Genomic DNA, 24776 nt, shown 5'->3' with positions numbered 1-24776 from the left:
ATGGAGATACTTGTTTTTCATTGGACAGTGATATTTAATAGATTCTACACCAAGGCCTTAAATTATAGGCATGTTCTGCCAAATCAATGCCATTTCTGTCCCCAGGAAATAACATGTATAAATGTGCACACATTAAAATACATTTTATTATTAAGCATAGTATCTTGTACATCAACCTAATTGCAAAACTAAGTTTTGATATTAAAAACATTAATAAAAGCTACTTAAAAAACACTGAAAAAATAGCATTTGTTATCTGTCTCCATTCTCTAACTATAAACTTTACCATGAAATATAATTGATAAAATCCTTCAGGAAGAATATTTTTGCATTGTTGTGTGACTCCAAATCCCATCTATGCTTTAAAAATATTTTTAAAATAATAAATCCATAATATTTAAGTTAAAATACACATTTTAGTTGTGTCACTGGGTTTTCACGCAGTCCTGTTACTGTAACACATTACCCCATCTGACACATCTGGAACATTCTACAAATTACATCTACAACAGGAAGTGACATCAGTTGGTTCTTCTGAAGATTATTGGAAGAACAAAATTGAGTTCCCTCATTTATTTTTCTGTATATCAGATCTTATTGTAACTATGACTCATTTCAATCTTAACATTCCTGTTACTTAAATTAATTTTTTGATTATATTTGTTTAGGATTGAGTTCCAGTAACAGGAGTGAGTGCCAGTAACAGGAGTGAGTGCCAGTAACAGGAGTGAGTTCCGGTAACAGGAGTGAGTTCCGGTAACAGGAGTGAGTTCCGGTAACAGGAGTTAGTATATCCCCTGGTTTATTGATTTATTAATGTGAATATTTGTTAATGTAAACCACTTTATTCAAATTCTTTTTGGTTCATCATTTATCAATTTGTTTAATAAATTGCGTAAATAAATTAATCAATAAATTGATCAATTTCAGGTTTGGGACTTCTTGAAAAGATACGAATGGCTTTGCATATTTTAGAAAAGAGTCTTTGTTATGAATATAAAATATTTGAATCGAAGGAATTAGTGGACTTGCTTTTAAATATGATTTTTAAATGTCACATGAGTTTTTGTAAACATCTTCGGATTAAAAACCCTGTACAAATTAAGTAAAGCTGCTGAGATTGACTAGTACAGATTTTAAATAATTAAATACATGTTATTAGATTCAGAGTTCAGAAAAAAATATTAAAAAACAAGTTTAATTTGAAGGAGTTACTACAAGCAGATTCCACCTTTTTGGTGGAATGCACATAAGCCTTTTTAAAAATGTGATTGAATGACCCCTGTTGAGCTCAGATTTTATCAAAACTGCCCGTACAGCTTTAGGCTTCAGCTAGTGACAGTTCTATAGATCAACATATTAATGTTATAGTTGATAGTCAAAGACTTTACAAAAGTATCAAAGCCATGGATGGACTGACAAATAGTTTTTCAGCAGGAGGATTGGAGCCGTCTTTTCTCTTATCAAAGTTTACCCTCTAGTGGCAAGCCTTTGGAACTGTTTTACACACATGGAGCTGCTAGCTCTGAGATGAGAAGTGCTGGACTCAGGGATGCTTGAAAATGTTTGCAATTTAAACAAAGAAGTGAACAGTTGTGACGTAAACAATCACTGATTGTCTTAATTTAATGTTTATTTATGTATATGTGTTTTTCACATTTTAGAAGCAGTGATAGAAAAACACTAGCAATAGCACAAAAAGTAATTTGCCCACCCGGTTAGTTTTTTGTGGTTCCCTGTGGGTCTTCTTTTCCGGAAAGCATGCACTGTACAAGGCCTCTCTGAGGGTGTCCTGTAGTTTCTGGTACCAGTTCATTAGTAGCAGTTCCAGTACAGGACACTACATTGGTCACATTAATGGGCCTTAGGTGCCCATGACCTTCCTGCTAGATGACTGGTGAAGGTGTGGTCATCTCCAGTCGATGACCACACCTTCATTGATCAGACCATTTTTGAAAGGAACCAGTGGCGGTTTCTTCATTAGGGCAATTGGGCAACAACCCACCAAAAAGCATGAAGAAGGAATTTTTTTTCCAGCACATTCAACCAATGTTAACCCTCAGAACCATACAGAAGGATTTTACGTCCAAAATCGTACCATGTGTTCTCAGCTTAATTACTCAGTAATGGCGTTCTAACAATAGTCATTATCCCAGTGCGGTAAAACATCTACAAGAAATTCATTGGGAAAATCACATAAAAAATAAGATCTCCTTCAAATTTCCTTGTTTTATTCTTCCATTATATCTCTATTTATTTGCTCATAACATAATCAGTTGTATTTACATTCACTCTCATGTCTCTGAGTACATCTTATGATGTCGTCATTGCCACTGATTCCTCAAAGTATTGAAAAAAGGGACTTTTCACCACAACAAAAAATACGTGCAATTTGCTTTCTTCCCCAACCAATAATATTTACTTCTAGTGCTTGAAACATTTTTATATAATGTTTTAAATACATTTATATAGTAAAGTGGACACTATTGGGTCTTTTTTTTCTACTTGCATATTTTATTAAGCATTTATTTTGCACTAAACATTTTTATTTATTTAGACTAAAAAGTTTTGTATACATAGTTTTTATTGTGTCCTATATAAAAGTGTTTTCTCATCATGTTGTGGAATAACTCTTTATTATAATATGTGTTGTTAATATAAGCAGCTGAAAATAAATATCTAGTATAGTAAATCAGTTTTGTTATTAGTTCGAATATTATTGGCCATATTGATTCTAATCAAAATACTGAAAGGCATAGGCTGCTCTGAGTGTCAGCTTTTTAGTAATCTACATGTATCCTAGAGGTGGGAATGTCAAGAAAAATAAAGTAATAATAAGCCATGTAATGAACTATCATCAACATTCTTATGCTGTCAACTCATATACACTCTAGTCTAACCATTTTTAAAAATATATCTTAGGTGTGAATATATCTGGTCTATACATTGAAAAATAAGTAAAAATTGGTAATATTTTGACCAAAACATGATCAGTTCCAGGAAAATAATTCTTCGACCTTTAACATTTTAAATGATTTTTTTTATTTTTTTTTTTATCATTTTTCAGCAGTCATGTGGCTTCTGGAGTAAAAGAGCTCAGGGTATGTGTCTGTCTGATATAATTACTGTGTTATAAGACCTGAAAGAGGAACTGACAAAATCAGAGAAAAAACACATTAAAATAGGCTAGAGTTCTAAGGGTTAAACTAAATATGGTTGTTCAGCAAGCCCTGCCTCTAAATAACTTAGACCAATCAGCGTCAAGCTGCATTCCATATGGTGCCGCCTCTTTTGATGTGGTTTAATTGACTCCCATGTTAATTCGATTTTTCAGAGTTTCAGGCTCTGCAATGCAGTCTTAATGGGTTCTAGGTTTGGCCATGATTACTAGGTACCACGCCGCACTGCTTTGCACTGAAGTAGAGCGAACCCGGAGTGGTCCAGTTACACCTACAGCAGCATAAACATGTTGGATACCAGCAACTGCAAAATCTGACCCACAACTTAACATTATGCATGTCATCCTCAGCTTTGCCAGAACCATCCATATCCCTGACTGGTGACGCCCTGTACTAACATTGCAAAAGGGCACACTACCAGGTAGCAATAATGAGACACTCTAATGAGCCAAACCAAATGGCACTCGCCCCCTACTTTACCCAAAGACTAATGTATATTGTAGCAAAAACTAAAGCACCACACAGAATACAAAATGAGCTGGTTTGAGCAGGAAGTTGTTCCAGGTCAGGAAAGGGGAGGAGCCCTGAACGATCTGATCCAGTCGTCTATACATTGCAATTAAACCTTTGTCAGAGTGTCTCAGATCCATAAGCTTTCTGCTTTCAACACCAATCAATTTTTAAAGCTGTTCTTTTGGTGCCTTTGTAACCGTATGATTAATTTGAATCAATTTACCTGTCAAGTTTTTATGGTTTTATTGTTATGGTTAATAGGTTTATAGTTCAACTGACCAAAAAATGTTGAGCACTTTTCCTGTGCATGCTGAGCATCTTTTACATGATGGAAAGCGAAACTATGGCCTTGCCCAAGAAACCTAAAGCAGTAGCTTAGTAGAAACCTTGTTATTAATGACCCAGTGAGTAACTACAATCAGTCTTGAAGTCTTGATTTCATACTTACAATGAAAGCACATTCTTTTTATTTGTCTCAGTTATGAAATCATTTACTTTGAGTTATTTTTAGAGTGCTTATAGCCAATTAAATGGCTGTTAAAAGACTGATTTAAAAGATTAGATATTTTTAGCCAATATTTGATAATTAATTATCTCAGTGGCTATGCTGTTATTGTGACACAGTCACTAAAATCCAGCAGCTGTGCTATCCAAACAACTACACAGCCCTGTGCATACAAACCAGAACAAATGACTCCATGGCCCCAACCCAGCACTTGAAACACCTTTCAAACATTTCAGCACAAGCCAAAATATGTTCACGATGACGAAATACGTATCAGTGTGTGTGTGATGTGCTAGATGCCCCAATTAAGTGTCCACAAAAATTGGATATTTCCATCATTCGTCTTTGCTGCAAGCAGCCCTCTTTTTTCATATTTTCCTTCAGTGCTTTTAAATTCCACATGTTTCCAGACATTCCAGATCCACATCTGGCTGTCTGGTGTACCATAGACATTCATTAAAGATCCGTGATGGAATTATCCTACCTGGCACAAGATCATTTCATCCCAGCTCGGGCGGGGCTGGGCTTTACATAAGGGCACAGAAACCTTAGATGTTGACATTTAAGGTAAACGTCTCCTAGTGGTCTGTCATGAAAATATGAGCTCCAACTACTGTAGACCATTTCCCAGAACTGACAGGAAATTAAATTTCTCAGTTGAAATACTGTCAATTAGCAGAAACTTTACACTACATTGCTGTTATTTTACAGGGTGCAGTCCTTTTCTGTAGGCGCGCCAAAAGTTATAGCTTAAAAACTCAAGATCAGAAGCAAATGTTGAGAATTTTGCAAGCTGACAGTCAACCACAGACCACAGGCCACACCTGAATAACATAGAGTCTTTTTTTAAATGTAAGGAAAAGTAAAAAGTCATCTAAATTTTTTTTTTACTACTGTAAAACCAAAATTTCTGATAACCCCTTATCAGTTTTAATATTTTCCTTTATAAATCATTGGTTGTTTAGCAATCAGCAATCTCAGTTAAAAAATATATCATATAGCAGACAAACACAGTAATATTTGAGAAGTGAAATGAAGTTTATTGGATTTATAGAAAGTGTGCTTTAGCTTTAGCATACCTCAATAGACTCTGTTTGTGGCGTGTGAACAGAAAAGGCTTCTTCTGCATTACTCTATATATTTTACTGTGCTCAAATAAAATGTATGTATAATATTCACTTCTCTGTTGCACACATATTTCTTATGTTTGTTTCACTTCCTCTTTTAAAAGAACAGGACACCCTAGAATTTAGAAGATTACCTCAACCCTTTGGTCACATTTTGTACGGTTAAGCAGAGTTAGGCAGATGATCACATCATGTATGGATTGTTCTAGAACATTCTGTCCCACCCAGAAAGGGGTATTAAAATGGTTGTTAGGGAGTTGGAAGCCAAAGCACGCTCTCATTTTTCTATTCTCTGTATTTCTCTTTTGTCCTAACACTTTATTTATGTCTTTTTTCCCCAAAAATCTATTTCTCATTACAGTGACTGGGTAACTTGTAGTTTTCATGGCAACTCAGTGTCCATTTTTTTCCACAACAGTGACATATTTTCAGATTATCAAACAAACTATATTATCAGACAAATATAACCTTAGTAAATATAAAAATCACTTTTTAAATGATTATTTCATGTATTAAAGGAAGAAAATATTTTAGTCTTTTGTAAAAAAAGTGTTTGCCCCCACAAAAAAATGTACTGTGATTAATCACACTTTTTGGAAAGCTGAATCACATTATGGTGTGATTTGAAGAAACAGATGAGAAAACAAAGTCATTGACATCTGTCAGTCCAGAAAAGGTTACAAAGTCATTTTTAAGGCTTTGGGACTCCAGTGGTAAACCTTCGACTGACCGAAATTATTCCAAAAGGGCATGAACAACTCATCCAGAAGGTCGCAAAATAAACTAGTACAACATTTAATGAACTGCAGATCTCACCTGCCTCAGGTCAGTGTTAATGATTCAATAATAACAAAAAGAGACTGGTCGAAAATTGTCTTCATGGAAGGCCAAAAACACTGCTGATCAAAAAGAAGACAATGGCCCATCTCACATTTACCAAAAAACATCTTGATGTTCCCCAAGACTTCATACTGAAGGTAAAACATGGTGGTGGTAGTGTGATGGTATGGGGCTGCTTTGCTGCTTCAGGGCCTGGACAACTTACTCTAATAGATGTAACCAGGAATTTTGCTGTTTACCAGACAATCATAAAGGAGAATATCCAGCCATCTGTTTGTGACCTCAAGCTCAGGTGTACTTGGGTCTGGAAGCAGGACAATGACCCAAAGCACACAAACAAGTTCACCTCTGAATTGTTTAAAAAAAAAATAATAATAATTGTTTTGGAGTGGCCTAGTCAAAGTCTGATTAAGATGCTGTGGCATGATCTTAAACAGGATGTTTATGCTTGAAAGCACTCCAATGTGTCTGAATTAAAACAATTTGTAAAGAAACAAAATTCCTCCGCAGAGACATGAAACACTTACTGTCAGAAGTTTGTTTGATAATCTGAAAAATATCAGTATGACAAAAAAAAGCGAAAACAAAAGAAATATGTAGTGGGGGCAAATACTTTTTTCACACCATTGTTTATACAGCTGAATCAGGTAGCTTAGTGCATCTTCAACATTAACATTTAAAAAAATTATAGTCAATATTGCTTTTAGAAAAAATGTCTTTTAGGGAGAGGTAGTGCACTATAGGACCCTGTGGTGCAGCCTAAGCTTTTGTCCTTAATGCAATGTTTTTCCCCTTACATTACTTTTACTTTTATATTTCAAGTAGTTTTAAATGCAGTACTTTTAACTGAGTTAAAAGCTGAAGTGGATACTTCAACTTCTACAAAAGCACTTTAAAATCCTAGTAGCTATACTTCTACCTGAGTAGAAAAAGAAAAAGGAAAAAAGAAAAATATTTGTGTGTTAATGAAAAATGTCAGTTTATTCAGGCAATACAAAATGAGATACTCAATGACTGACTACATGCTACTGACATGTTTGCAAAAAATACATAAACACAGTGCCATAATTTAAAGAGGACTAGTGCATGTCCTAAATTATATTAGAAATACCAAATTGCTCAAAATGTCCTCTGCTTGTTGTGAAGGAAATATAATATTTAATAATACTAGTATATGTATGAGATCCAATTGTATTTTACTAGCCTTTGGTCTGAAATAATACATAAAAAGAAAAGAATAATGGTATTTAAAGTGATATTATCATGGGTTAAGTATACTTTAATTTAAAAATAAAATACATCAATGAGCGAACACTGAACAATCTGAAATGCAACACAAGATTATCAGCTCACATCAATAAGTTTGAACTTATTCTCTATTCTTTGTGGACACTTTTCTTATACAATCAAATACAAAGATTAAAAATACTAATCCTTAAACGTTTTAGGATGTTTTAAGTCCTGTTCAAAATAACAATGACGGTTATAGTAATGGAGTAAACATGTCATCAGTCCATCACTCGTCTATTGTCTGTGAAGCTGGTAGAGTTCAGTCTACTTAGGTCTTCCTCTCTCCTTCAGTTTCTTCATCACTTCCTCCACCTTCTGAAGCCCATAAACATGCTGCAGGCGTAGCACACAGTTACTATGAATGCAAATATCTGTGAAGGAAAACACAGACCACACAGTTACTGAATAGGCCAAACCGTCACACAGACGGCTCATATAAAAGGCTTAATTATTTTAAACACAAAGGGAACAATTCAGTCACTACTTGGAAAGTCCGGTTTGAAGGTGTCCAGTTGGAAATTGTTACACATCTGTTGCTATTCATAGTTATTAACCAACACTCTGTTAGGTCAATTTCCGACAACAAAAGTACTTACGGTTGGACAAAAATGTCTATACTTAATCTAGCATAGACGTGAGTAAGCCACATTCGACCGCACAGTGATCCGTTTTAAAACGAAGGGATGCGTATTCCAGCACAACCGTATAAGTTTAAGAATAACCACAGGAAAGAAACAGAGGCTTTAGCTAAAATTAATGTGATGGAAAAATGGGCACAACATGCAGTAGCACAACATTTTAGAAGCACACAGAGGAATATGAGACAACAGAAAACTTTTCTTTTTAGGAAAACTTTGGATACATAGTTCATAGTATGTAGTAATTAATATTAGTAGATTAATTATTATATTATATATATATTAATATATAGTATTTTTTAAATTATAATATAATACTGGAAATGTACGGGAAAATACTAATATGGGAAGACGGCTGGAAAGAGGGGTAAAATACGGTAGTTTCCCGGCCAAAATGGGAGACTAAACCGGTATGTACTAGTTACTAGTGGCTTCCTCTTGAGGTGAGCTTAAGAGACATTCACAATTTTTTTACAGAATGCAGATTAATACACAAGCACTTACATTCTACTTGAGCTATTATGGCCCAATCACATTTCAACCCTTAGCTTTACCACTTAGCCCTACCCCTTTGTTTTGGTGCGCATGCCTAGGTGTATGGTGTCCTGATTCTTGTAAGGCTGAAGGGGTAGGGGGACTGAGTGACACGGGGCATAATTTGCCCTGATAAATTGTTTTTCACACCGTTATCCACCGTTAGCTCAAAGTAGCTTCACACCTCCTTGCTAGAATCCGAAGAGCCCTGGCATTTAAATCGAGACATTAATAACTTACAAAGTGCACAACGAAAAAGCGATTTATCGGGGCAAATTATGCCCCGTGTCACCCAGTCTGAAGGGTGTTTGGGCAAACTGTTCAAATTTCTGGATCTCGGAAAGCTGTAGGAGAACGGAGGTGTTCTATTCATCAAGGGTAAGTACTTTTTATCATGTTTTACTACACCAAAGGAGTTCTCATTTAATGTGTAGTTTAAATGTTTTATGGCAATTTTTTTCACAACAAATATAAAACATTGCAAGTAGTTTGTCTTAGTAGCTAGCTAGCTAACTTTCCCATTCCACATTAAATGGTGCAACAGATGGCATAGGATGCAGCATTTAGGGTAGAACAGAAAATAAATTTCAGCTCCCCAATACAGAGCAATTAATGAAAGAACAATAGTAATTAACTTCTGCACCACCTGCTCCCTTTATAAAGTTTACTAGTTAACTAGTACCTAACCTAGTTTGCTGAACTGTAGCGCTCCACTGCTATCACCTCAGCCCAGCAGAGTCACTCGTCTACAGGTTCTTGAAGGGTTTTTCCAATTTTAGGGGGAGGATTACACTCTTTTATCTTGTAACTCCCTTCCAAGGGGAAGGGTTACAATCAAAAACAAGCGGTAGGAGTACCAAAAGGAATGGGATTGGCCCTTTATCTTTAATCCAGTTTTTTCCAACATTTACACTTGAGAAAAAATACGTTCCTGATCTGTGATCAGTAGTTCACATTGCTATCAGCTAGAGTTAACTTCTAGCTAATATAAGCTAAAGATAATTTTGCTAACATCAGCTAGAATAATTAACATTCTTAACATGATTTAGGAATCAGTTAACAACATCATGAATAGAAATATTTAATATGGCTAGCTAATATGAACTAGAGTAACATTAACTACCATTCTCTGCTGACATATCCAACTCAAGACGAGCATTAACAGGTTTCAGTTGGTTTAAGCTAGACCCTCAAACTTAAACAAAAACATAACTACTTCTGGTCTATAGCTTAATCAGTTTGACTAACTTATGCTGGCTAGGCTGTTTATTTCATAAGAGATGACTAAAATCAACTATTTAACATTAGCTTTACAGTCATTACATCTTTTTATGGAGTCAGCACCTGAACATGTTGGCTAAATCTAAATGCTAAAAAACACCATAAACAGCTAACAAAGCACTGAGTACCGTATTTTCACACTATAAGGATTTTCGCAATTAAAATCCTAATAAATCTAATTTTTCAAAAAATAGTCAGTGTGTCTTATAGTCCGGTGCTGAATTTTACCAGTCAGGTTGTAAGGAGCAGTAAAGCCACTCCACTGAAGTACAGAGTTATACAGGAGTTTCAGTTTAGTTCTTCAGCACCAGGGCTGGAGCAGTACAAGCATTAGCTAGCTCTTTCACCCTTCAGAGGTGAGTGTTATCGGCCTGTAGCCTGCTGCTAACCCCGACTAGCACTGCTGGAGCAACATTAGCCACTAACTGCTAGCTCTTTAGCCGTTCAGAGATGAATATTATCGGCCTGTAGCCTCAGTGTTTACTGTAATAAAACAAGCTATGTGGGATGAACCGCTAGCTAATATTGCCCCGGCTTGCCTCAGAGTAACTGCTAGTGCTAGCAGCTAAGGCTTCAGCCTTAGCTGGAGAAATCTGGAAATCTAAGCTTACTGTAAATAAAAGAAAGCGCTTTACTCACCCAAATAAACAGGAGAGAAATCTGTGTAGATTAACACCCAGCACTCATTTGACTTTAAAAGAAAGTGTTTTTTATTAATTACTGTTTTGTTTTCTTAGCTTAGCTTCTAGTTACCCCCACCCACTTACCACCACCACCCAGCAGCAAGACCTGCTTAATTAGGAGGAAAACATGGCATCACCCCAGTTCCTCCCTAGTGTCACATATTGCACCACATAATCCACTGTGCCTTATGTATGAAAATAGACCAGAAAATGTAAGTTTATTGATAGTGCGCCTATTATCCAGTGCGCCTTATAGTGAAAAAAATACGGTACTTGTAAATTAATGTTTTATTGTGCTAATGTAAGTGTCACCGCTATGATAAGAACGGTCTACCATCAACATAATTTCTGGTAAGCAGAAAACTGATTAGTGACTATTACAAGAAGGTGGCTGACAAATTGTGAATCAGCAACAAACAGGCTACGGTCCATTATAGTACTCCTACAAAGTGGACCTTAACTAGGCGGCTACGCTAAGGTAGGTGGACTTTATAAAGTGGTCCAAGGTAAGTACCAGGTAGGAGTTTCTAGTAAAGTGATGAGTTTACTCCATGGCTCTCTTTTTTTTCACAAAGAACTTCTGTCCATATGTTGGTTCACACTTGCCAAGCCAGCTGTTTTTTTTTTGGAACCCAGTATGTTGACATAATAAATATGAGGCACTGCAGTTTTAGTTTAGTTCTAGTTCCACGAATGTGAATGAGTCACAACTCTGATGGCATCATTATGAGTTCTTGCCTTTCCCCAGCCTCAGTGGGTACTTCCAATGTTCTTCCCAGGCATTTATTTGGCATTAGTGGCAGACCACTGTTTATAGTGAGTGACATTTTGGTCACATCTACCAGCACAGTGTGTAGTTTGTGAGGTCTGTAGAGGAATAGTAATAAAGTTCAGACAATCTTAATTTCACGTTGCTGTGTTTTATGCTCTCATTTTAATTTGCGATGAACAAGTTGTTTAAGGCACTGGTTAACACAGACCTACCCACTTTCATGAGAGACTAATCATTGTTTAAATCTCCAATAAAAAAAGGAAGATCAAAACAAGCAGAAGGCTGTTCCTGGGAAACTACTGCCTACTGCCTCGTGTAGGACAATAATAATTCAGGCAAGATTATAATGTATTAAAATTGGCTATAATTAGCCTCAAACAAAACATAGCAAGTACAGCAAGTACAACACTCCTCCAGTCATTGTTGAAGACCAAGAAAACAAGTAAATGCCTGCTCTTGCACAGATTCAAGGTAGTGACCTTCAAAAGAACTGGTTCTACTGTTGGCAAGTCAGTTGCTGAAACACATAGGGTGTGTATGTTTAGCCATATGCAAAGAGGTAGTCACTATTTTCTCTTTATACAACATATTAACATGTTTGATTGTTCATAAACCAACCAAATAAACAGTTGTTTGCAAAGATTTATACACGCTATGTTCAAATCACATGTTTTTGTATTTTAAGAAGTTTGTTGTGAAATGGACTTGGGTTGTAATGAAATATGATAATGAGTACAAACTTTTGTCAAGTAGCCCAACTTTGTTTGCCCTCAAGCATTCAGAAATACAGAGTTTTTGATCTTTAACACTGTTTTTGCCCTGTTTTAGTTATGTGCACTGTTGACCAATCTTTAAAGTACATACAAACTTACCGTAGCTACAGTTTTTTGCAAAAATTTAGACACCCCATGTTCCAATATTTTTTTTTTCCTCAATGCAAAAAATGTAACAACTTCTTTAAAGAAACAAACTTAAAGGAAAATTTGTTGTGAAATGGACTTGGATTGTAGTGAAACATGATAGCGAGTATGAACATTTGTCAAATAGCCCAACTCCATTCGCCCACAGTATTGTGAAATACAGCATTTTTTGCTGATGCTCCCAAAATGCTTACAATGCTGTTAATAGGGACATAGCACTGGCAAAAATCTCTATTTTTACACCTTTAACAAGCTCGAAGTAGCTCCACACTTCACTGTTAGAATTCTGAGGGCCCTGACATTTAAACTTTGAGAACTTAAAAAAAAAATGCAGAGACAAAAACAGCACTTTGAGGTAGTTTTTGGGCACTTGCATATTAAAATTAAGTCAACAATATGTTATGACTTTTTTTTAATAAACTACCTGTGGTATAAAAATAGTGATAGAGATGAGCCTTGCTATGCCCCTAGTGCTAGCATTGTAAGCCTGTTTGGAGCACCGGCTGAAAGTGCTTTATATTGGAATGCTGGGAGAGAACAGAGGTGGTCAATGCAACAAAAGTTTGTAATCTTTATCATGTTCCTTTTCAAACAGGATTTTTCCTGTAACCCAAAAGAGCCCATGTCAATATATTTGGCACAGATCTTTTAAAGTATATGAAAAATTCTTTACAACAATCTTTCAGTTTAATTCATCCCTAAGTGACATTTAGTGCTTGTTTCCCGTATTGCAGTGTGATTTTACCCTTAAAATATTTACAGACGTCATGTGACAATAACAGGAAAAAATTAAAAAGCTGCTCATATAATTTAACTGATTCAATTATTTAGAATAGATATAATAGAACTGAGACAGGGCTCCTATGGATTAAATAAGATTATTTCTCCATACATAACACATTACATGTGCCATAAGCTTTGTATATGCCTTATGTCCTCTATATGTTAAATTTGCACTATAGATTTTTTGGTACCACTTTAAAATAAGACTACCTTTATAAAGGGTTTATAAATTATTTACAATTAATTTATTAATGGTTGCTAATTAGGTTGTAAATGGCTTAAAATAATTAATAATCAGTTATAACACATACACAGAAAGGGCAACAATGACGTGTTGTTTGCCAAATAGTGAACCCACAGCCATCTATATTGTTGCCCATTCTATGTATGTGTTATAACTGATTATTAAGGATTTTTAAGGCATTTACAACCTAATTAGTAACCATTAATACACTAATTGTAAACCATTTACAAACACTTTATAAAGGTAGTCTTATTTTAAAGTGCCGATTTTTTTCATCTCTTTTCACTCTTTGTAACATAAAGAACATTTTGTATTTATGTGTTTGACCTTTTGGCCAGACATTTGGTACTGATATAACACAAAAAAATTCTCTTGTTTATTTTCAGCCTTTGTTTTCTCTGCCTTTTGCGGTTTTCTGCATGCAGACTGTTGGTTACAGCAATATTGAAAAAGAAATTTGGTACTGGTGGAGGCAAGACAGCTCAGTCAAGCTCAAATGGCAAAGCGTGTAGTGCAACACACGAGATCTCTTATAATAGTATTACCGTATTATAGACTTTTATTCATTAGTTTTATTAGTAATGTAAACATGATTGCTTTGTTTGGATGCACTATAATGTGATTAGAGATTAGGAGGTTTGGCTATTTTAGGCCTATGGCCACTGTTTGTCTATGGAAATTACATGACTGTATAGTTAATTTTTATGCAATTTCCTTACTCAAACAGTGCTCTACTATAACGTACTGAAGAGCTCAGTGACATTCAACAAGGCACAGTCACAGCAGTCACCTTTCCTACAGATCAGTTTGTCCCATGACACATACAGGAGCAGGAAGCCTTTATGCACAATAAACAGAGCCGCAGGGACAAACTAGGACAGTGTCTTCAAGCAGAGAAAGATGTCCTTTGCTTGTCACTAAATGGACAAATGGTGACACTAAGCAGGCCAGTTTTTGTATAGGAAATTTTAATAATTTAAATGTCTGTTAGAGCTTTTATACACTGGTATAAGTGACCAATACCAATTATGACTTATCAGTTCAGTTCAGTAATAAAATAATTGTACATTTACACATTTTTATATGTTATGTTTTATATTTGCCCACAGCCATGAAGAGCCTTCTTAGAAGATGATACAACAGTTTAGCATCTACAGAGTGGAAACATAAAAAAAACTGTGGTTGTAGTACTTTAACTATATTTAATATGCTTTTACTTTACTTTAATTCTAATGCCATCAAAAGCATAAAGTAAAATATGCTTTTACTTTACTTTAATTCTAATGCCATCAAAAGCATATCAGTAAATTCAATACTACAATGCCTTTAGTCTTGTGTTTTGCTACAATAAGAGACCACTTAAAAATGAGTTTCTTTGATTTTACCAATTTAAAAACCACAAAAGGAAGATGGATGATCACAAGCCATCAAACCAGGAGTGGCATAAACTTATCCAAAAGCAGTGTGTAAGACTGGTGGAGGAGAACATGCCAAGATGCATGAAAACTGGGATTAAAAAACAGTGTTATTCCAACAAATATTGATTTCTGAACTTTCTTTTAGAAATATGAACTTGTTTTCTTTACATTATTTGAGGTCTAAAAGCTCTGTATCTTTTTTGTTATTTCAGCCATTTCTCATTTTCTGCAAATAAAGGCTCTAAATGACAACATTTTTATTTGGAATTTGGGAGAAATCTTGTCTGTAGTTTATAGAACAAAACAACAATGTTAATTTTACTCAAACATAAACCTAGAAATAGAAAAATCAGAAAAAAACTTTTTCAGAGCTCTATGTTTAGGTGTCCATATATTTTTGACAGTGTAATGTAAAATGATGTAATTTTCTGGTCAATAATACAAAAATAAAGATATTTACTTTACTCAGAACCAAGTTAGAGAAATCCACATATTTTCACATTTAATAACATTACAGTTATTTTGAATACTAAATGTAAAAATAAAAAGTGAATAAATTGTAAAACTGAAGTACACTAGTATAACAGACTGAATTATAACAGTGATATCATGTAATTTATGCAATAGAATCAGCAACCTTTAACTGATGTATGTGCTGTGTAACTGATGTACATTTGTATAATCTTTGCACAGGATTAAAGTAGAAGTAACTTACCGTAGCTACCACATTAATACTGTATTGCTGAAAATCCAAGAATGCGATGATCTTTCTGCTCGGAATCTGTATGCAGGTTGAGTTAAGGTGTCCCGGGTATGCAGATGTAGTTGCAGCCTCAAGTACAAAAGCAGCAAAATAGAAGAGCAGTGCGATGAAGTGGTAAACCAGGTCCTGAAATAAACACAATAAATATTCACTTACAGTTACAGCAGAATTATTGGTCATTTGAAAGAAGGCAACTTGATTCGAACCAGTAATCAAAATCTAACCATACACACTAAGAAAAGTAAGTACAGATTTGTACTTAAAAGAGTACAAAGCTTGTTGCTGGGGCTGTACCTTATATTGAGGTACAAAAAAGTACCTTTCAGTGAAAGTCCTTTTTTGTACCCATGTATTTTGTGCCAGTTGATGACATTATCATCAACTAAATATGTGTCAAGAACTTGATAATCCAAAATTGCCTGGTTTTCAAATAAAAAAATGTGCAAATAAAATATATATTGTTTATTAGTACAGTGATACAGAATACTGAATGTGCCTTTTGGCTGATTAAATGGTACAAATCTGTACTTATTGCTGATAGGAAAGACTTTGTACTTCAGAGGGAACAAATCTGACCCTGTAAAGACCAATATTGTACCACTGAAGGTACAATTATTAAGATTGTACCTTTGAGTACAAAAAAGTACTCGTATCGTACCTCTGTTTTTTAGAGTGTACAGTGAATTTGCCTGTGTTAACTTAACATTGTTAAATTACCACGGAGACTGTTTCAGTCAATTAAAGTCTGGGTTAATTAAACACTATCAGTCTCAATTTAGCCCTGGCAAGTTTACTGTGCAACTTAGGTTCATTGTTAAGGATGTGACAGGCATGATTAATGGAACAGATATGGACTATTTTATTTGTGAGACACATCCAATCCTTTGTTTTACCGCTGTAGCACTAAGATAAAGGTGTTATAAATGGACATTATTTATAGGACATTTTAGGAGAGTGAGAATTGTTTTCAGAAGGTAAAAACTGCAGTGTACTATAGGACAGGCAGTTTTTTTGTTTGGTTTCATTTTTACCATGTCTAAAAAACCCTGGTAAATATATTACAGTCACATATTTTACTCTTCTAACAAAGCTGGTTAAAAATCAAACTGTTGTGGAAATGTTAAATTTTACCAGCGGCAGAACAGCACACACTACAGGGCAGCCACTATTCAACAATGGTCTGAAGCCACTGATTTATATAAAAAAGTGCATTTTATTCTTTAATTCATTCATTAGGATTCTAATCCATTCTTTTAGGATAACAATAAAAATATACTCACAAAATATAATTAAAGGGGTCTTCTAAAAAGCAATATTACCTGAATATTAATAGGTAGCCTAACATATTAATTAATTCAATAATTTATTTATATACTGCCTGGCCAAAAAAATATTGCCATATTCAAAACTAAAATGTAAAATTATTGGCACATTTACAATCCCATGAAATACTTACTAACACATATTTCGTCATACAACCAGTCCAAAAATATAGATAGATATAATATATATTTTTAGAGTGTACACTTGTACAAAACTCTCACTGGTGTATACTCCAGTACCTTCAGTTGAGAAATGAAGGAGTGAAGTTTCTGACTGAGAGTGCTCTCTCTCTCTCTGATATGAACATAACCTGGAATCGAATGCTCATTGGGAGATCCTGGTACATGTTTCCTGGCAGATCTTGTCATCATCATTTTCTTATCTCCTCCTTCGTTTAGGATAACAATAAAAATATACTGACAAAATGTCAGGATTCATGGGACTGGAATTGTGAAATTGTGAATTGTGAATCAGGGAGCATGAGATCATCATTTACACACATGGATTGAGAGTTCACCACAGAGTCCAGACCTAAACTTTATTGAGAATCTTTGGGATGTGCTGGAAAAGGCTTTGTTCAGAAGTCAGACTCTACCATTATCAATGCTGCAAGATTTTGGTGAAAAATGATTGCAAAAAAAATGCAACACTGGATTGAAGTAAATCTTGTGACATCGCAGAAGCTTATTGAAACAATGCCATAGTGAATGTGTGACACAATCAAAGCGTAAGGCGGTCCAACGAAATATTAAAGAGTGTGACCTTTTTTTGTGGCCAGGCAGTGTATTAAAACTCAACTCTGTATTAATGCAATTAATTAACAGGATATCAGCAATAATCTGTGCTTTATCTCTGCAGCAATTAATTATTAAGGAATATGAGTATAATGTGAAGGACATGTTACACACAGATATGTGCAGGACTGTTAAGCTGTGACCATTAATCATGCTCATAAAGCAGACATTACTCAGCAGCAGGGCTGGAACCCGGGCCAGGACTGAGGACTGGCACGCCTTTTGGCCACTTCCACTCTAGTTTCACTGCAGACGGAGCTCTTTGTCAGATTTAAGGAACCCAGCCAACAGCATGCTAACTGAATGGGAATCAGTTTTTGTTTGCTCAGTTTTGAATGAGTTCCAAGTAACTGTGCCATCATGGGTATTCGTCACAATGTTATTGGACTGGTGTGTTTCTGTGATACTCTATTTAGAAGTTCCTTTCTTAGAAAGCCTATAGTACTATAGTAGTAATGGTTTATTGTGTACATATATTAAATATTGAATTCCAAATATCAATGATTGGTTGGTAGAATGTTTTCTAAATGTTACAATTAACATCATTAGAACATCATTTTAATTAACATTGCTGCACTGTCACTTGTGTCAGTGTTTTAATTTGTTAGTTTTGAGAATGTTACTTTTAAAGTTTCCATAATGTTAATATTTATCTAACTGGGAATGTTATAAAGAAAGTTCTAAAAATGTTGTAATGCAAACCATTATCATGTCTCATGTTTTCAGAATGTTCCTGGAACATTATTTCTGTGACATTACAGGCTAACCTTTCTGGAACCTTTTCAAAACATTGCTAAACTTCCTTATAATGTTTCCTGCAAAAGGTATGAAAAGTATTCACATTCATTACTCTGGTAGAAGTATAGATACTAGAGTTTTAAAATAGAATTAAAAAAATGGCATTAAGAACAGATTAACAGAACAGAAAGATTAGGCCATGCCTTAGGGGCATTTTTTGCACTACCCACCCCTTCAGAAGCATTTATCTAAAATCCATAATGAGTATAATGTTATATTAACATTTTTAGGATGCACTAGGCTCACTTTTTCATCTGCATATTTGCCCACTGAAAATAAATGTATTTTAGTACAATGTAAATATATTGAAGAAGCTTAGTTGGGACATTTGTCTCGAGTTCTCTTGAGTCTCGGCATGGATCATCTTCATACTAAGCTACATACGTCTGCTATGTTCTTACTGGAGTGTGACGGTGTGACGTGTGTAGGTGTGCTGGATCGTGTATAAACCAATAGTGTTGGAATGGTATATGTTTATTCTTCTCATCCAATCACAATAAAATTCACTGTATCTGTCTTTAAATATAAAGAGATTTATCTGGATAAGGTTTTTTTTTTTTATCAATGAGAAGCCAGAATTAAAACAAGCTGAAATTAAATAGAGTAACAAGGCTATATTTAAAAAGTAAGGAGAAGAAAATTCAGATTATTGTGTAAACATGTAAGAAGTAAAAACATAACTATTCCAGTAAAGTATAGATAATCAACATTTCTACTTAAGTAAGGTAACAAAGTATTTGTATTTTGTTACCTGACACCTCTCTGTGTCAGGTAAGCTGGAGTCCAGCAGTGTCCAACAGTATAGTAGGGAAATGAACACTCCATGTAGGAAGGAGTTAAAGATACTCACCATGAAATTCCAGTCTGCGTTGATTTTATCAGCAAAGCCCAGCAGAAACAGGGCGAGGTACACGGAGGAGCACACAAACATGGTTACGGACACAAACATCACCCAGCCCTGCAGAAGAGGCACGGGGACATTGGACGATGCCACTAAGATCCATACTAACCCGCCGAAAACCTAGCAGGAGGGAACAGGAGAGGTACAAAATGTTCTATTAGTAATCTGATCAGAGGCCTATTCATCCATCAGAAGAAATCACTGTGTAAAAGTTGAGATGTGTCCTGAAATACACACTTCAACCTGAAATGACTTAGTAAAGAGTTGCACAGCATGAAATCACTGCTCAATCTGAGTCTATTTGATTATGAATTAGGTGCATTAATGGTTTAGGTTGTGTTTGCTACTCTAAAGCCATTCTTAATCAATCATTCTTAATAATCCATAGTAGTGCCACAAGCAACATTTATATACTTTATTAAGTATTGCTCAGCAATTCTGCTCTTTTCTATTCAGGCATTTCTTCAGCATGACTATTTTACACTGATCAAAAACATGCAAACATTACACAAGATTTAAAATTTAACACACACTTACGATCTCCAAGCATATCAGAGCCCCCGAGTACGTTCTCAAAACGTCCAGCCCGAGCGGTAAGGATATAGTGGGCGTTGGGAAAGAGGTAGCGGCCGGGTTCGTGGCTTCAGCCATCTCTCTCAGAGGCTCAAAGGCTTTCCAGAGAACGAGTGTGTTGAAGTGTGTAAGTCCCTGGGAGTCATGTGTCGCGAACCGGTCCGACAGGTGTGCAGCCACTCCCATTCATGGCTGAAGACCGCTGAGGACAAACCGCCATCTCAGAGCAGCTATCTGCAGTGCCTCCCTGTCACTTTCTTGCTTAGCCTTTCACATCTTCAGTCCATAAAAAAAATCGTTGTTTTATTTGATCTCCTCTCTTTTCTTTCTGTCTTTTTTTTTTTTTTCTTCTGTTGTTTAACCAGCAGCCTGGCAATGTCACCACGAGTTAATAATTAACCAAAAAGCTTTGGGGACACTGCTCCTGGGTAAATATTAGGTTATGGCATTCCAAGGAGATAAAGAGTGGATGGAGGTTATATATATATATATATATATATATATATATATATATATATATTTATATATAAGTCTCTGTTAGTGTGATGATGAAGGTTGTTTCATAAATCAAATTAAAAGTTTGGCCTGCTAAGCCAAGGTTATGTACATAGAGGCTTCTATAGATGTTTGCTGATATTGTAAGTGCGCTGCTTATTGGCTCATGAAGGAATTTTACACCAGTGCTTTTGGCTTGTTAGAGATTTAGTGATCTGTGGCTTATGTTTAAAATGTCTAGAACAGAAAAGGCAGATACTGTGTTGCTCTGTTTTAATCTAGGTTACGGAAATTTGGAAATTTGCCAGTTGCAGTGTAGGGTAATTATTGATTGCCTAGATACACCTACCCATGTGTCAGTGACCCTTTAAACAGCACACACACACACACAAAACCACACGAGTGAATCAGTGAATAACATTGATTATCCCATCATAATTGCACCTGTCAAGAGCTGGAATTTATTAGGCAGGAAGTGAACAGTCAGTTCTCAAAGTTGATGTGTTGGAAGTGGAGCTGCCAATCAGCTGTAAGGTATACCACCTTATCTGTGAACCATGAAGGTGTGGGTGTCAAGACATACTGAAGCTTTGCACGGCTGCCACAGATGCTGGTGCACTTATCTTCACTGATGGCAGTAGCGCACTGACACTTGACTCAATTTCTAACAAAAGTCTCCAAATTTACTGGGCGGTGCTTAATCCTGCAGCTAAATAATCATCCCAAACATACTGAAGAGCAACTTTGTTAAGAGTCTTCACATTCATTTCTCAGATAGAAGTGTATATAACAGGGGTTAAAATACTTCTGCAGAAATTAAAGTAAAAGTGTAAAAGTACAGGTTTCAAATTTACTTAAAGTATAAAAGTAAAAGTAAAGTAAGGGGAAAATGGCATTAAGAACATAAGCTTAGGCTGTACCTCAGGAGCCTATTTTTTCTAAAATGTTATATTAAAATGTTAATGCAGGGATGTACTAGGCTCATTGAAAATGAATTCATTTTATTCAAATATTCAATTATACTAAAGAAGCCTAGTTGAGACATTTTGCTTAAGTTCTCTTGAGTCTCTGCACGGATCATCTTCATACTAGGCTACATACCTCTGCTATGTTCTTGCTGGAGTAAGACGTGACATTAAGGTGTGATGGATCACAGTATAAACCAAAGCGGAGTTGGAAATGTATAGATAACCATTTCTACTTAAGTAAGATAACAAAGTATTTGTACCTCGTTACTTGACGCATCTACTGCTAAGACATTAAAGGAGTTCCTCAAAATAAAAATTAAAGCTGTTTTAACCAGTTTAAACCTGATTTAAATTAAATTGATTATGTTTTCCATTTACTGAGCAGACAACTGAGGAAAAAAGGACCAGAAACAAGCAAGAGTAAAAGATGGCTGCATTGTAGGCTTGATGAAAATCTCTGTAAACTGCAGACCTCCGTCAGTCAGTGAAAAGATTGTCAAAAACTTACTTAACATGACTGCTCTCATGTATATATTACTGCAGATTTCCTAACATTATACAGCTATAGAAAAAAATAAGAGACCACTTAAAAATGATGAGTTTGTTTCATTTTACCAAATTGAAAACCTCTGGAATATAATCAAGAGGAAGATGGATGATCACAGCCATCAAACCAAGATGAACTGCTTGAATGTTTGCACCAGGAGTGACATAAAATTATCCAAAAGCAGCGTGTAAGACTGGTGCAGGAGAACATGCCAAGATGCATGAAAACTGTGATTAAAACTCAGGGTTATTCCACGAAATATTGATTTCTGAACTCTTAAACTTTATGAATAAAAACTTGTTTTCTTTACATTATTTGAAGTTTGAAAGCTCTGCATTTTTTTATTATTTCAGCCATTTCTCATTTTCTGCAAATTAATGCTCTTAATGAGAATATTTTTTATTTTGAAATGTTGTCTGTAGTTTATAGAATAAAACAACAAAATCAGAGAAACTGATTCAGAAACTGACGTTGTCTCTAAGTTTTCCCCCAGAGCTGTATTGCCCTAAATTTGGGCTACAACATTTTATTTTTAATTTCAACATGGTAAAATTGTGATGCATGTAAATACCCTTAAATTAATATCTGGAACATGTACTTTACTCTCATCTGAGTGGAATGTTTTAAAATACTTTTGAAGTATGTGTGAGTGTGCATATCAAAGAAAGAGGTATTAATCTTTAAAGGGCAAACAGTGAATGTGAATAAATACACTGCTTTTGTTGATTGATATGAAGTCCTCTATCAGAGTTTTATCAGCCCTGATCTTATCAAGACAGACATTTAGACTGTGACACATAATGTAATATAAATGAAGGAACCTATGAGTGAAATAGTAAATGAATAAATCAGTTAATCATTTACTTTCCACTCTTATCCTTCTATAATGTAGCCTCATTATAGATGGTATGACAGAAAATTGTGCAAAATGTCATGTTCTTAAATCAATAAACCTACAGAATCAGTTAATATGCAAAAGCTGTGGGAAACTGCTAATGCTAACCTAATGAACATAAATTATTATTCTTCATTTAGAGAGAACCATATTACTGTACTAATATTGTGGCAGTGTTGGCATTGGAGTTGTGAGGATTTAGGAGCTTTCAAGGAGCTCCCAGCACATTTAGTAGTTGCCCTCTTTCTTCTTTGTTGAAGTTATTGGGCATATAACCCAACCCCAAATCCCTAATAATGGGTTAAGTTATTGTTTATACATTTAAGTAAAGTTAACAAGACTTAAGCCCAGAAATCTTTGCTCATTATAATGAAAAGACTTAAAATTATAGGATTTTCCCCTTTGCTTAATTAAAACAGCAAGTAAAGCCCGAAATTTGTGTTTATTTTGTTTAGAAATTTGTAAGTAAAGTCAACATGACATGACTAAGCACACCTAAAAAAATATTGTAAGATCCCACATTTTACAAGATACTGAAGAAAATATCATGCAAAGTCCTACAGAAGGATTACACGGAACGAGCACAGTCACTGTTTATTTTAATCGTGAGGCAACTGTATTTCATATATTATGTTTATAAAACAGTTTACACCCATTTCTTGGAAATAGGCAAGTATTAAACCGCCGATATAATACCCCTTTAAACTGGTGGCTAGCTATACCGTCTCATAAAAAAAAACTGCATGGGTAAGAGTTGTGAGGAATCTTTGTATTTTGATTTTTTTTTTTTTAGAAACACGTGGCTACAATGAACTGTGTTGGCTTACAGCCATTTCTTGGAAGTAGCTAGTAGTAGCAGGAAGTAGAAAGTAGTGTTAACAACCCCCATGAGCGGACCAAAGTAACCACGTTAGCATGCTGTTATGGAAACACCACGTTAGTTAGCATCCCCCATGAGCGGACTAGAGTCAGTGTCTTAGCATGCTGCTATGCTAACACTGGGTTAGCGACCCCCGCGAGCGGACCAGAGTCACCGCGTAAGCATGCTGTAAGCACACGTTAGCAACTCTGATGTTTGGTTAGAGAGAGAAAAAGGGTCTTCACTGATGAATCGCTGTTTAAAAAGAACTATCATACTAAAAAAATAGGACTATCGTTTGGCCTCGTTATTCCACCCCTGGTGACACTACAGTATAGTAATATAATGTAGACATATTCTATATATTAATGTGGATTTAATATATTAATTTTATTTTACCAGACCTAAGAAACCTTAAGGAATTGCACAGTCTGTTGCCATTCTGTTACTAGTAAATTAATACAGGAAAAATTCCTGCATCTAATAACTAGTTACATATTTGCCCAAGCCTATTTCTCCTACCTATATACACACCATTCAGCCCCTAGAAACTAAGACAGATACGACTTCACATCCATTTATGTTGGTCTTTTCATTTTTATTTGAGATATTAAAGACAAATATATATATTTGAAATAATTTTAAATTCAAGCAGAAGTACAATAAAAAGAAATCACTGTATGTAGCAGACTTTCCAGATCCTTTATCTGCTTCTAGGCATATTTTATGACCATAAGTCTGCTTGTTTAAGATGATTTTTTAAATTATTTTTAACCTGCAGTATCTTTGCACTGTGTAATTACTACCAGTACAGCAAGCAAAGTCACATCCCTCAAAAACTGCTGTATAAAAAACACTAATTAATGCCCAGGCAGAGCTGCAGCCTTCTTCAGTGAGTCAAAGCTGTCTAATAATGTTTTTCAAACTTAAATCATTTAAAAAATATTATTTTTGGCTTTACTCTAATGTGTGTGCCACATGTCCATAATCATATGCAGAGAGAGAAGAGTGAAAAGGGTGTGTGTTCGCAGGTTAATGTGCCAATTAAATGTCCATACTGTCGTCTCTCATCACACTGTAGCGCATTATGGCACGCTGCGTTGGTTGCAAATTATCCAAAAAGAAATTAGAGG

General features: G+C 35.2%; 1 protein-coding gene across 1 annotated transcript; it reads right to left on the bottom strand.

Moving 5' to 3' along the window:
• Positions 1 to 7118: 7118 nt before the first annotated feature.
• mal2 (mal, T cell differentiation protein 2) lies at positions 7119 to 20208 on the bottom strand. The gene is made up of 4 exons (XM_022674097.2): positions 19844 to 20208; positions 19256 to 19426; positions 15443 to 15616; positions 7119 to 7825 (listed from the first exon to the last, which is right to left on the bottom strand). Exons 1-4 carry the CDS (start codon positions 20063 to 20065, stop codon positions 7754 to 7756), a joined length of 639 nt encoding a protein of 212 aa, XP_022529818.1. The 5' UTR covers positions 20066 to 20208; the 3' UTR covers positions 7119 to 7753.
• Positions 20209 to 24776: the final 4568 nt, after the last annotated feature.

The sequence above is a fragment of the Astyanax mexicanus genome, chromosome 6 (assembly GCF_023375975.1).
Source record: "Astyanax mexicanus isolate ESR-SI-001 chromosome 6, AstMex3_surface, whole genome shotgun sequence".
In the NCBI taxonomy this organism is placed as follows: domain Eukaryota; kingdom Metazoa; phylum Chordata; class Actinopteri; order Characiformes; family Acestrorhamphidae; genus Astyanax; species Astyanax mexicanus.
The sequence above is the reverse complement of the archived record's forward strand: the minus strand, read 5'-3'. Positions and strand labels throughout refer to the sequence as shown.

What these genes read in the sequence shown, in the direction of transcription:
- mal2 (XM_022674097.2), bottom strand. Translation starts at nt 20,065, where the DNA reads ATGGGAGTGGCTGCACACCTGTCGGACCGGTTCGCGACACATGACTCC. An exon ending in ACGCAGACTGGAATTTCATG is followed by an intron (nt 15,617 to 19,255) that starts GTGAGTATCTTT and finishes TGTTTATTTCAG; the next exon opens with GACCTGGTTTACCACTTCAT. An exon ending in GTATTAATGTGGTAGCTACG is followed by an intron (nt 7,826 to 15,442) that starts GTAAGTTACTTC and finishes TTTCCTTCACAG; the next exon opens with ATATTTGCATTCATAGTAAC.